The sequence below is a fragment of the Podarcis erhardii genome (genome assembly GCF_964252035.2).
Source record: "Podarcis erhardii genome assembly, chromosome: 3".
In the NCBI taxonomy this organism is placed as follows: domain Eukaryota; kingdom Metazoa; phylum Chordata; class Lepidosauria; order Squamata; family Lacertidae; genus Podarcis; species Podarcis erhardii.
The window spans coordinates 68296162-68308966 of record NC_138507.1 but is presented as its reverse complement, the minus strand read 5'-3'; the positions used below and the strand labels follow the sequence as shown (position 1 = coordinate 68308966).

The window sequence follows — 12805 nt, the reverse complement described above, 5'->3', positions numbered from 1 at the left end:
AAAGGAGACGGGTCAGATTAGTCCACGATGTGCTATTTTATTGAAAGAGGGCATTATTCCTGTCCCTCAAAAGAAGCTATAAGAAGGTTTTATTAGACTGGCCTCCATTTTGGGTGGGAAGTGTGGCTGAACTTGTAGTATAGTGGAACAGCTCCAGTTGCTCTTGGATGAAACAGGGTATGGAGATCAGTTTCAGTCTGTGGATTTTAATCTCATTGGGGGATTGTAATAGGTTTAGTGGACTTTGATGGGACAGAGGGGGACTGTGATCATTTTGATTCCTCTGGACCAACCAGCAGCTTCTGATTTTATTTTTTTAAAAAAGTATATTTTTGGACTTCAATTAGGAGTTGGGAATGGCTCTACTCCTGTCTCATAATAAGGTACCAAAAGATGGACCTAGGGCAATGCTGCCCTACCCAAAAGGAATTGCCTGTTTCTTGGTAGGATACAACAAAATGTGATTTAACCTCCTGGTGGCTGATGGTCTTTCATTTTACTGTGGTCAGTTGTTTTTAATTGCTGTTTCCAGTTGTTTAAGTTTTTGTTATAAACTGTCCTGGAAGTCCTACTGATAGACAGGACAGAAGTGGGTTAAATAAATTAACTAAACAAATCAAATTACAAACTCAAGTTCAATCTAGATAAGACTGGGGAAATCAATGGAAGGTCCAGTTGGCATTGGAGAATGTGAGTTGCTTGTAATGGTTGGGGGTCACGTCACACCCTCCCTTAAGGACAGAGTGCACAGTTTGAATGAGCTCATCACCCCAGCATTGCTCTTGGCAGCTTCTGCATCTAAGAGTATCCAACAGGCTCAGCATCCCCTCCAGTTCCAAATTAGAAAGGAAAGTTTGGACTGATGTTTTTGGCAGTGGGCAACTGAGATACTCATACAATGGCTGCCCACCCTCCAGACGAGCCTGTTGTTCCCTCAAGTTCTGGAGGAAACAATTGGGACTTACTGTATTGACAACAGATGTGCAAGGCACCATGAATGCCTCAGATGCACACTCCTAAAGCTCCAGTCTCCTCTCCCATCTTCAAATGTTTGCCCTTGATCTCCCACAGAGGTTCAGCAAGAAGTAGGTTGGGGTCTAAGGCTTCAAACCTTTCTAGGAGTAAGTCCCTTTGTACACAGTGGAACTTTCTTCCAAGTGAAAAGCTTAGGTTTTGCAGTGAAGAGGATCCTGGCAGCCACATCTGTGGGCTCCAGATTTTCTCAGATCAACAAATGGAGCCATGCTATTTACTTATTTATAAAAATGTATAATATAAAAGATGATAGAAGTTTAACATAATAAAAATCTCTAAGTGATTTATGTAAAAACCATACATTTCCTTTAAAAAGCTAAAAACAGAACAAAACTGTGCAGTGTACAAAATACAGAAATGACTGTTAATTTTTCAATCTCTATTTTGTCCAGGAAAGCATATAAGTTTTTTAAGAGGCTGCTGTCTCTGCCTCCTGAATTTCCCAAGGGAAGGCATTCCAATGAGTGCGTACCATTACCGAGGGCTTACTGCTGCATTAACACCGGGGGTGAACACCTCCCCACATATCACCTGTCCACAAGATATGCTGCTTATAAAATGATAAGTAAAAAAGTGTGTATCTGAGAAAAAGAAAACCCTGTAAACCGAGACATGTGACACTTAAGGAATAAGCCATGTACAGAGAATCCCCTTGTCTCCCACCTTATAATTACACTGTGGAAAAGAGTGAATTTCTTTCTTCAGCTGGCTGACCTCAAGCCCTCTAAAGCTAGTACAAAGCAAAGACTTGGAACATAAACAACATTCTGAGCCCATGAATATCCCTTGTGTACAAGAGGCATACATTTACAAAGTGTGACTAGGCAAATGTTTTGCTGCACACTGCCCAAGGACCCCAGAATTTGACTCAGCCCAGAGCATCCTTGCATCAAGGAAGAGATTTCCCATACCCCACTTTGGAGCTCTGATTTGGGCTTCCCTTCCAGAATAGATGTTGGGACTGTCATTTTGCTGACAAAAAAAGTTTCTTTTGTGTGGAGCCCTGCAGGCTGGAGTTTGGTCCTGCAGAGAGCTGAAAGGGGATGGGAGCCATTGTTGTGCATGGTGTGTGTGTGTGTGTGTGTGTGTGTGTGTGTGTGTGTGTGTGCTTATTTCTTTTGAGCCACTATCACTTTCTGATCAAACAAGTTTTTCAGGGTGGTTAATGGCTGGCAAACCTCCAAAACCTCTTTCACTAGTGGACTAAGGAAATGAGAAGATATAACATGGACATTGATAGTCCTTTCCTATTAGCCAAATGTAACGACCTCTGTGTTCATAAATAGCATGGATACAGAACATGTGACTTTCCAGATGTTTTTTAACTGCAACTCCCATCATCCCTGCCTATTGGCCATGCTGGCTGGGACTCATGGAACTGGAGTCTAACAACATCTGGAAGGCACCTGGTTCCACACTGCTGAGTTATGGTGTGCAGCCAAGTATCAGAAGCTGGGGGTGGGCAGTGGAAGGTTATCACTTTTTAAGCCTTGCTTTTCAGTAAACTCTCACTCCCGCAGGCCACTTGTCTCCAGCCCTCTTGAAACGACTGTTTTCATCCTTGGTTTAAAAGTTCAAAAGCTTCCTCTGCAGACAGAGGTTCCTTAGCGTCACTCAACATCTGCTGTTTTCTGTGCTTTTAGGGAAGTCAAGGTTACCGTTTTGTGAGGGTCCTGGGGAAAACCCCTTTCCCCTTCACCTACAGATGGCGCAGCTCAGATTCTAAGCAGACATTTTAGTTTTCGGAGGCAAAGCATTCACTCATCTGTGCGTGGGCAGAAACTCTGCTCAAATAAACAGTGGTCATCTTGCTTGCCTGGAATACTCGTACTTCTTTGCAATGGGTTGTATATTTATGAAGTGCGAATTCTGTTTCAGCCAAAAAAACTTGAGCTGCCCTGATGCAAGGAACCATAACATAGCAACAACAGGCTGGTGCAGTGTGTCTTACCGTAGTCCCTCAGTGAGCTTTGAGAGAATATAAGGATGTAAGCGTTTGAAATGAATTCTGCCTATATTTGGACCCCTCAAACAATTACCCAAACACATGGGGGCTACTTCTTCATTGGCATGTTGATCAAAAATGATGGGTGTGGGACAGGCAGGAAGAAAACAAGGGAGTACTGGTTTATTTATTTTTTAACCTAAATCTGTTTAAATAAACATGAAGGAGGGGTGCTAATGCAAGGGTGGGAAGCTATAGACCTGGGCGCCAGATGCAGCACTACAGAGTTGTCTCCTTAGCTTTTGGGACTCTCTTCAGAATATGCCCCTTCAGAAGCCCCTATCCCTTATCTGTGCACAGTGCCCTTGCCTGACTGGAATGTGTCCTTGAACTGAGATCCTGGTTTGTTTGCCTAAAACCACTAACCTGTTGCCCCACCTTCCCTTTGCTTTCAGCTAGTACCTTGCCCCTGGAAGGTGCACATGATGAAATGTGCTCATTAGGCTGTAAAAGGTTCCCCACGCCTTGGAAGGAGGTGCTTCTGCCTGCACAAGTCAGAGCACCCCATTTCCCCACCCACTGCAGTCCTCCATGCCACATCCCATCATGTTCTGGAAGACCCACCAGACCTCAGGAGCATCTTTTCATGGGGAAGGGGGGAAATCAGTGAAATGTTGGATGCCTGGAGTTGCATGATCAAAAGCACTTTCCACTAATGCAATATCACATTGGATGCAGCCTGGAGAGACCTAATTAAATGAAGTTTCCCATTTTGAAATTTATACTTCTGAGCACACCTGGCTGGAATGTTCTCTTGAAATCTCATAATGCCTCTTGCTTGTTTGGATGGAGGAGAGAGTGTGAAGAAACCACCCTACCCGAGATGAGTCCATTGGGTTTTTTGCAGCTGTTCAGAATCCAGAGTGTGGTTGCTAATGAGATAAAATTTACTGCAGTCCAATGCAAATGGATGATTTGGTTGGTAAACATCTGAGCATGGGACTGCAGCAAAAGCCCTGAATTTTTGTTCCACCATGCACTACTGCCACCTGCTTCTCCACATATATGTCCAAGAAAGCTAGAAATTGCTCTTCTTATCTACTGTGCTTTATAGTTTAGATCTCAAGTTATTAGAAATGATTTCTGTAATCTGAAAAGCTTTCTGAAATCCAGTTAATTTCCAATGTCTAATTTCAATAAATTATGTAGCATACTTTAATATTGCCGGCTTATTTTGTCACAGGCAGAGAAAGCTGAAGGGTTCCTCAGCCTTCCAGAATTCACAGTGAATCAAGCGACAGAATGCAAGAAAAAGTAGTAAGTCTTTCATTCGACTTGGAGCCTTGAGAAAGTGAAATTTTACAAGCTGAAATGTGACTACAAGAAGATCCCTGCTGGATCAAACCTAGGGCTCAGCTAGTTCTGCTTATTATGGATATTTATGTAAATAGAACTGTCCATCAGGACATAAACTCAACAGGCCTCCAATCATTGTTGTCCTTACAGCATTGCCAATATTTCAGAAGGATAGACTCCATTGAGATTAATGCGGGTGGAATTTATGGGAGCTTAATATGTTACTAGGGACGCTGGTGGCGCTGTGGGTTAAACCACAGAGCCTAGGACTTGCCAATCAGAAGGTCGGCAGTTCGAATCCCCGTGATGGGGTGAGCTCCCGTTGCTCGGTCCCTGCTCCTGCCAACCTAGCAGTTCGAAAGCACGTCAAAGTGCAAGTAGATAAATAGGTACCGCTCCGGCGGGAAGGTAAACGGCATTTCCGTGCGCTGCTCTGGTTCGCCAGAAGCGGCTTAGTCATGCTGGCCACATGACCCGGAAGCTGGTTTTCCTTCCAAGGGAGGGTAGCACTTAGTACTGAGATATCGCAGCCTTAAAAGGATATCGCTATTGTCTCATTGGTCTGAAATCTTATGAGAAGGGCAGCCGACTTTCCTTAGTTAAATATAAACTCATTGTTTTGCTGTAGTTATGTAAATACTCTCATACTTTAAGGCTTATTGCAACCTCTACTGCAATATTTTGACTGCGTCAGACCAACACATCTGCCTACCTGAATCTAGCCCCTAAACTATGGAGCTCTTTCCTCATAGAGCCTTGTCTAGCATCTTCATTGTAAAGCTTTTGCCATATGCTGAAAATGCACCTCTTTACCTCGGCCTTTGACCACTAAAGTATATATGAATCTGTATTGGTCTGTTCTCATCCAAATGGTTTCACCAGTTTTTATCATTTTACCCTTTTTCTACCTGTTTAAAATTAAAATAATAACTATGTATTCTATTGTTGTATTCTACCCTGGAACCTTAGGATCAAGGGTGGATAAGAAATCCAATCAATCAATCAATCAATCAATCAATCAAATAAATCTAATCACAGCTCACACTATTTTAATTATGCCCTGTCTTGTTTGAAAAAGAAACACATTTCTGCAAAGTTCCAAACCCCCTTCTCCCACGACACAGTCCTTTTTAAAGCACTTGAGAAAGAACATGCATATCTGTGGTAAATATATAAGCATTCATCTCCTTGTGAGGGCTGTCAAAGAGAGATGAATATACCAATTCTATTGTTTCTATGTGAACACTCACTCTGTAGTTTGAGGTTCTGCACAGTTCCAAGTATGCCTGATCAGTGGGACCTACTCCTAGGTAAGTCGAGTTAGGATTTCAGGCTAAGTGGTTTTTAAAAATATTTTGGGATCATAAAGTCTTTGGTAAACTGACCCACATACTCACTTTTTAAATCTGATGTTTCCCATATATATGAATATATGTTTTTGTTTTTGTTTTGGAAGCGCTATGAAGATCATCCATCCACAGATCAAGACATTTTATTTTGCAGCAGAAAATGCGGAGGAAATGAACATGTAAGTAAAATCAAAAGTCTTGCTTCCTTTTTTCTTATGACAAAAAAGAACCATCACTTTGTTGTTTCCTTGGTTGTTACTGGAGATGGTAGCCTCTGTCTCTTAAATGTTCATAAAAGATTGCCCAACCATAAAGTATGCAGCTGATGGAAGGATTTCTGTGACTGTTCACCTTACCGTGTGCCATCAGCTGAAAGCAAGGTGGGCCAGCATGCAGCATGCACATGAATGGCAGAGAGCAGGTTAAATGTGATGTACCATAATGGCTGATGCTTGATGGCTTGTGTTGTGATACTCAGCAGGTAACAGGTGGAGATATCTTCAATCATTCTCACTCAATAATTGTAATAGGTGCTGTACTTGATTCATGGGTTTGCTTGGGTTTAGTTTATTGCAGAGGTAGCAGTGTAGTGCCTTCCAGGTGTTATTGAACTCTTAATTCACATCAGCCCCAGACAGCATGGCCAATGGCCAGGGGTGATGACAGTTGTAGTCCAATGTCATTTGGAGAACTACAGGTTAGCCACCCATGGTTTATTGTACTGTTATAAAAGTTCTCAGGGTGGAATCTAGTTGGTGTCCCTTATACTGACTGAAGAGTTTTTGAGCTGCTAATGGAAGAGGAAGCAAGGCAATCCTTGCCTCCTTCCCTGTTCTGGAAGGCTACCAAATTCTCTGGAGCCTATTTTCGGAGACTTTGGGGGAAGGAGGAGTGGGCAAAAATTGCTTCCTCTCATCTCCCAGAACCCTTTCATGATTGCAAAGGCACACATTGGATTTCACCCTCAGTTGAAGATGAGAAATGACTTGGTAGCTACCAAACCTGTTTTCTCTCAGCTTGGCTATTTCTATTCCATACAAATGTCTGTGCTTGCTTTTATTTTTTCAGATGGCTGAAGAAATTAGGTACAGCTGTCCTTGACAAACAAGCCAATAAAAAGAGTGAAGAAGGTATGCTCAAATGGACCATTCTGAATAGGATTGTTCTACACCTTTCTACCTGAGGAGATTTCCAGGGATAACACATATGGCATTCAATATATTCAAAATACTCAGAGATGAATGTTCAGCTAGAGCTAGAGGCCAACTTTTTTTTTAAAAAAATGATTAGATTAGATTAGCAGTTATGAGCTTTGCAACAATATCCAAAAGATGCATTTTGTACTGGGAAGGAGGACAAAAGGCCAAGGCTGTTCTAGTCTAAAGCCCTTATTCTGTCTAGGCACATAGATGCAGAAAAGAGAGGGGAACATCTTAGGAACAGAGGCTTTATCCTGAGTCTTGCCATTGGGTCATTAAGCTTAGTATTGTCTACAGTGACTGACAGAGGCTCTCCAGATTTTCAGATGGAGCACTCCCAGCTCTCCTTGGCAGAGGCAAAATTTCCTAGAGCTCCACAGCACTGAAGCTGGGTCTCCCTGGAAGGGCCAGACATCCTATTTCAATGCATGAAACAAGACAAGGAATGTCCCAACCTCCCACCAGTAGCAACTAAGAGTTTCACTTCCCTCTTAAGTCTGATCTGAAGCAGAAGTTTATGTATTTATATATAGCGACATTCCTACCATACATTTAAAGCACTATGATACCACTTTTTGCCATGACTGTCCATTCAGAATGTGTGAGCATCAATTCATTTTTCATAGAATTAGATATAAAGTTATAGTTTATTTCCTGCAGAGCAACCTTGTTCTGAGAGGCCTGTTTCATCAGAGGGTATTTTGGGGTACTGCAGCTTTTTGCTGCCTTTCTAAACAGTAGCTCACCCTCTGCTTGTCCCTTATCTCTGACTGTGAGAAACTTTGTAAAGCTGGAGGTTTTTTAAAAGCCTTTGTCTTCCTCCTCCTCCACCTCCTCTTTCTTCTTTTCATGCAATGCTGTGGAAAGATGAAAAGAGAAAGAGAGATTCTGCTAATTAGAAATGTCAGAAAATACCCTTTGTTTTGCATACAGATGACCCTGACTGAGTCAGAGCCGGTATGTTTTGCTTTCAGTTCAGGTTACCTGAAATAAGTTTACTTTTGTTTCTAGTGCTATAATTGGCATGTCTAATGCACTTCAACTGTTGTTTTCTTGCTTCAGAGTGCTACAGCGAGAGCGAGCATGAAGATCTAGAAATAAACGTGGAGACGCCACCCCCTCCGTATTCCGATCAGTTGCCACCGCCTCATTTGGTATGTATTATAGTAATTAGCTAGCTTCTGTTTGCTAAATGGCTTGTACAAGTGTCACCCTATCCAGTTCGCAAGATGCCACTTAGATAAGTAATCTGCAGTAAAGCACTGTACACTTCTTCTCCACTCGGTATTCTTGCAGGGGGCCTGTTGTGAGATCAGTCGTACGAGACAATAAATGCAAAACACTCCTTCACCATTTATTAATTAAATTGTTGTCCCATGTTTCCTCCAAAGAGTTCAAGGTGCTAGACGGGTTCTGCCCCCACCCCCATTTCCCCCCTCACAACAGCCCTGTTAAATAGCTGAGGGTCACTCAGGGAGCTTAGACTTCCATTCTAACCCTGGCCACCAGAAGGGTCACTAGTACTGCATCCACTGTGCATGGTGGCCAAAATGGAAGTCAGGCCCACACTGGGCCTGATGCCGTCACCTGATGGCATTGGGGTCAGCTTGGGAACCAATGAATCCAGACCCAGCTCAGCCCCTCCCTGCCCTCAGAATGCCCTGTTTTGAGGCATTCCACTGACTGTCACCCACTAGTATCCTACATGTGGCTCTCTTGCAGAGACGGCTCACCCATGAGGCCAGGTGAGGTGACCGCCTCAGGCGGCAAGATCTGCAGGGACTGCGGATCCCAATGTCAGTCTTTCTTCCCTCCTGACGTAGATCTTCACTCACCCCTTCTTCCCTGCAGGGAGGGAAGAGAGTAGGTTTTCCCAAGGAAAGCAGTGGGGCAAACTGTGTATAGAAAGCACAATAAAGCCAGAAAACCTCTCAGACCTATTATTTCAAGGCATGGGGCAAGCGGAAGTACGGACGAGTTTTAGTCCGACATTCTCACCATCACGCCACAGTGCGGATGTCTCTTGGCTAAATACACTGTTATATGCTGAAAGCAAATAACAGTTATCACAGCCAACTAGTTACTAAAGCCTTCCCAGGCAGCCTTATTTCCTTGTGGTTTAGAGAAAAGAACAAGCCTCTCACAGCATGTAGCACATGGCTTAGGATTGCTACAATTCTGCCAGAAGTTTGTTTTTTAAAATAAATAAATTTGAGGCAGGTGTACAAAAACCCACTTTGCTTTTGTTGAATCAAATGCATCACAGGATAGGTCTAGCACTTTCAACACTAGCACATTATTTATTCTCACAATACTGCAACAATTTTGAACCAATCTTCTTCTATAACCTATTCCACCCCCCTATTCACTGAGCCCAGTTGATAGCAGTTTCCTCTAAATCATGGATTTCTGTCCTTAAATAACTTCGCATCCAGGTAGAGCTCGGGAAGGCAGGTGCTTGGCTTGTGCAATTGTCAGTTATGCCAGACTTTGCTGGTGCTAAATTTGGTTTTATAGTGTTCGGATATTGGGTCATTCTGCTGCCAACACCCTCTCCTAATTCAACCCCCTTGTGTTTAAGGAAGATAAGGAAATCACTGGCGCCTCCATCCTCATTAAATTCAAGAATAAGCTGGCAGTGGATAAATTTACAGTAATATCAAATTAAAGATACAGGGTTGTATCCAGAGTTACCTTTCTACATAGAGAAAGTCTCCTGTTCACAGAAGTGACTCCATAATCTAGTGAGTTGCTTGCAGCTCAGGTATGCCAGCATAAGCCAAAGCAGGCTGCTGTTTGTTCTCAGTTTCATATCTCATCACATGGCTTAAGGTAAAGGAAAAGGTACCCCTGCCCGTACGGGCTAGTCGTGTCCGACTCTAGGGTTGTGCGCCCATCTCACTTAAGAGGCCGGGGGCCAGCGCTGTCCAGAGACACTTCCGGGTCACGTGGCCAGCGTGACGAAGCTGCTCTGGTGAGCCGGCACCAGCACAGCACACGGAAACGCCGTTTACCTTCCCGCTATAAAGCGGTACCTATTTATCTACTTGCACTTAGGGGTGCTTTCGAACTGCTAGGTGGGCAGGAGCTGGGACCAAAAGACGGGAGCTCACCCCGCCTTGGGGATTCGAACCGCTGACCATGCGATCGGCAAGTCCTAGGCACTGAGGTTTTACCCACAGCGCCACCCGCATCCCATTATCACATGGCTTATAAACAGCAATATAAAGCCATATTAAAATGTATTGATTTTTTTTTATTTTTTTGCATAATAGCATTGAATAAAGCAGCCTCATATTATTGAACCTCAACCACTGTCCCATTCCAAGGGCAGAAATTATTTCCCTCTCCCGCAGTGCTATGTAACAGGCATTAAGCTCTTCCACATCTTTTGACAAAGTGAAGCGCTTGTTAATTTCATTCTGACTTCAAGGCCACTAACAGCAGTCAGTCTGCCTGCTTCCAACATGTCTGCAAGATCATTCCTTCCCATCAGTCCCCCCCCCCCCGCCCAATCATATGAGAGAGAAATGGTAGGAAGGACTAGGATATAAGATCTGACAAACGTTTTCCTCCTTTTTGATTGCCCCCCGTAAATATTATTGAGACTTTTTATCGTACTCCTTTTTGAGAAAGCTACTGAAAGAAAGAGGTAGTGAGTTGTAGGCAAGTTCCCTTGATGCAGTCACCATTCTTTCTCTGTGTTGGTGTCCTGGGCTACAGCTCAGCTGATACACCTGGGGGTGCAGTTTGGGCCTGAGGCCTCTAGTCGCTAATCATAAGAGCATAAGATGAGCCCTCCTTTATCAAACCAAAGCCCTATCCAGTCCAACATCCTGTTTTTGCAGTGAACTACCAGGCGTCTACGGGAAATCGACAAAGTAGGACATGAGAATAACAGCACCGCCCCTGCTTGTGATTCCCAGCAACTGGTATCCAATGACATTTTGCCTCTGTTGCTGGAGGGAGTACATTGTCCTCATGACATTTATTTATTTAAAATGTTTCTGTATCACTTTTCCTCTACAGAGAAAACACCAAAGCAGTTCACACTATTGAAAACAAAACAGTAAAACCCAACTCATAACTTCCTAGTAATCAAGGCATCATGGTACTCGCAGGGCGTGCTATTTTGAGGTTCGCTTCAGATGCCAGGATATCTTGAGCCGGCCCTGGAATGAGTAGGACCAAAACTTTGCTGTTGCCTCCATTTTTAGAACACATCATACAGATTCATAATTTTGTGTTTTGCTTTCGCTGCGTGTGCTTTTCAAATGTGGGAATCCCTGTACAGGCAGAATGTAAGTATCTAAAGCAGGGACAGTCCGTATTACTCAGTGATTATGTGATCATTTACTGGGTAATTAATTCCAAGAGTAGATGCGCTTCTCTGTGTTTAGCCACCAACCAGATGGAAACAAATGCAAATTAGTATTTTGAGGTGGGGGTGGGGGTTTTATAAGTTTCCTTAAACAGGCAAGAAAATGTTTATTTGCAAACTCCCCCATATCTACTTGAATGGAACAGTCATTTCGAGACAATAGACTACAAAGATTTCCAGGTGGGCTGTTAAGGTGCAGTATATCTCATTAGTCTGAAATAGACCCCTCAGGGCTCATTAATCTTTCAGTGAATACTTTTTCCATTTACTAACACCAACACCTGCATTTTATAGTATTCTTCCTTGGGTGTTTATTGATAGATGGGAGTCATGAAGCAGTTGAAAAGTTAAGTGTAGATCATTTTAAGTAAGAAAATCATGGGGATAATAATTCCCACTTTTTATTTTACTGTTGAGTAAAATCAGTTTGTGATATAGAAAATTGCTCACTCAAAAGTTCAGTGGGTTTAAAAAACAAATGCTTATGAATGGGGAAAGGGTGGTTTATTCTTGCAGCTACGCAAGTAACATGCACCATCTTCAACAGTTATCTGAAGCTCCATGAGACTATTAACATCCTATGGCAGGGGTAGGCAACCTGAGGCCTGGGGGCCGGATGCGGCCCAATTGCCTTCTCAATCCGGTCCGCGGATGGTCCAGGAATCAGTGTGTCTTTACATGAGTAGAATGTGTCCTTTTATTTAAAATGAATCTCTGGGTTATTTGTGGAGCATAGGAATTCGTTCATTTCCCTCCCCCCCCCCGCAAATATTGTCTGTCCCCCCACAAGCTCTGAGGGACAGTGGACCAGCCCCCTGCTGACCCCTGCCCTATGGTATTTAATGCTCTTAAATTGAGTTGGTATGCTTGGCTACAGACTCCTCCTGCCTTGCATTCCATTTTGTGATCTGCTTCAACAAAATACTTTATTTCTACGTATATAAATAGGAGGGAGATTTATGGCCAAAGCAGAGGATCAACATTTTATTGCTGATTCTACTGAGTCTGTTAAGTCTTATTGGCATATAGTGTATCAAGATCTGTTCCACTTCATCACAGCAACATTTCATGTGGCATTTCCCCCCCAAGTTAAAACTATAGATATACATTCTTAAGCATCCCAGGTATTAATAGCATTGCCTAGGAAGGAGCACGTCTCTCCTTGGTGTGTTTCATGCATCCTTCTACTTTGTATTCAGCCTGGAATAAATGAACTCCCCTGGTAGTGAGGCACATTTACCTCTTAGTCCTACTTGTATCTAAACGCTGGACCACCTAAATTATTCTAAAGATTTATGAAGTCCAGAATATTCAAGCCTGGAAAGCAGACTGCTGGGCCAATATGGCGAAGCCAGAGCAGGGAGACTTCAACTGTAGCTGTCATGGGGAGATAGTTCCTGGAATCTGCCTGGATAATATTTATTAACTTGGCAGCAGCGGAGGCCTTTCTCATTGCCTCAAGTTCATCCCAACTTCTTTCTTTCTGGCAGAATTTATATGAGATGTACTCCTCCTTTGATTTCTTACTCAACCTTCACTG

At 43.1% G+C, this 12805-nt stretch overlaps 1 protein-coding gene across 10 annotated transcripts in view; it reads left to right on the top strand.

Annotated features, from left to right (window-relative positions):
• The window catches only part of IPCEF1 (interaction protein for cytohesin exchange factors 1), a 56568-nt gene that overhangs the window by 38254 nt on the left and 5509 nt on the right, over positions 1-12805 (top strand). For all 10 annotated transcript variants that reach the window (XM_081854370.1, XM_081854371.1, XM_081854366.1 and 7 more), the window contains 4 exons: positions 4224-4297; positions 5793-5864; positions 6754-6815; positions 7947-8038. In XM_081854370.1, the coding sequence (XP_081710496.1) occupies positions 4224-4297; positions 5793-5864; positions 6754-6815; positions 7947-8038 (300 nt within the window). The remainder of the gene's footprint in view (positions 1-4223; positions 4298-5792; positions 5865-6753; positions 6816-7946; positions 8039-12805) is intronic.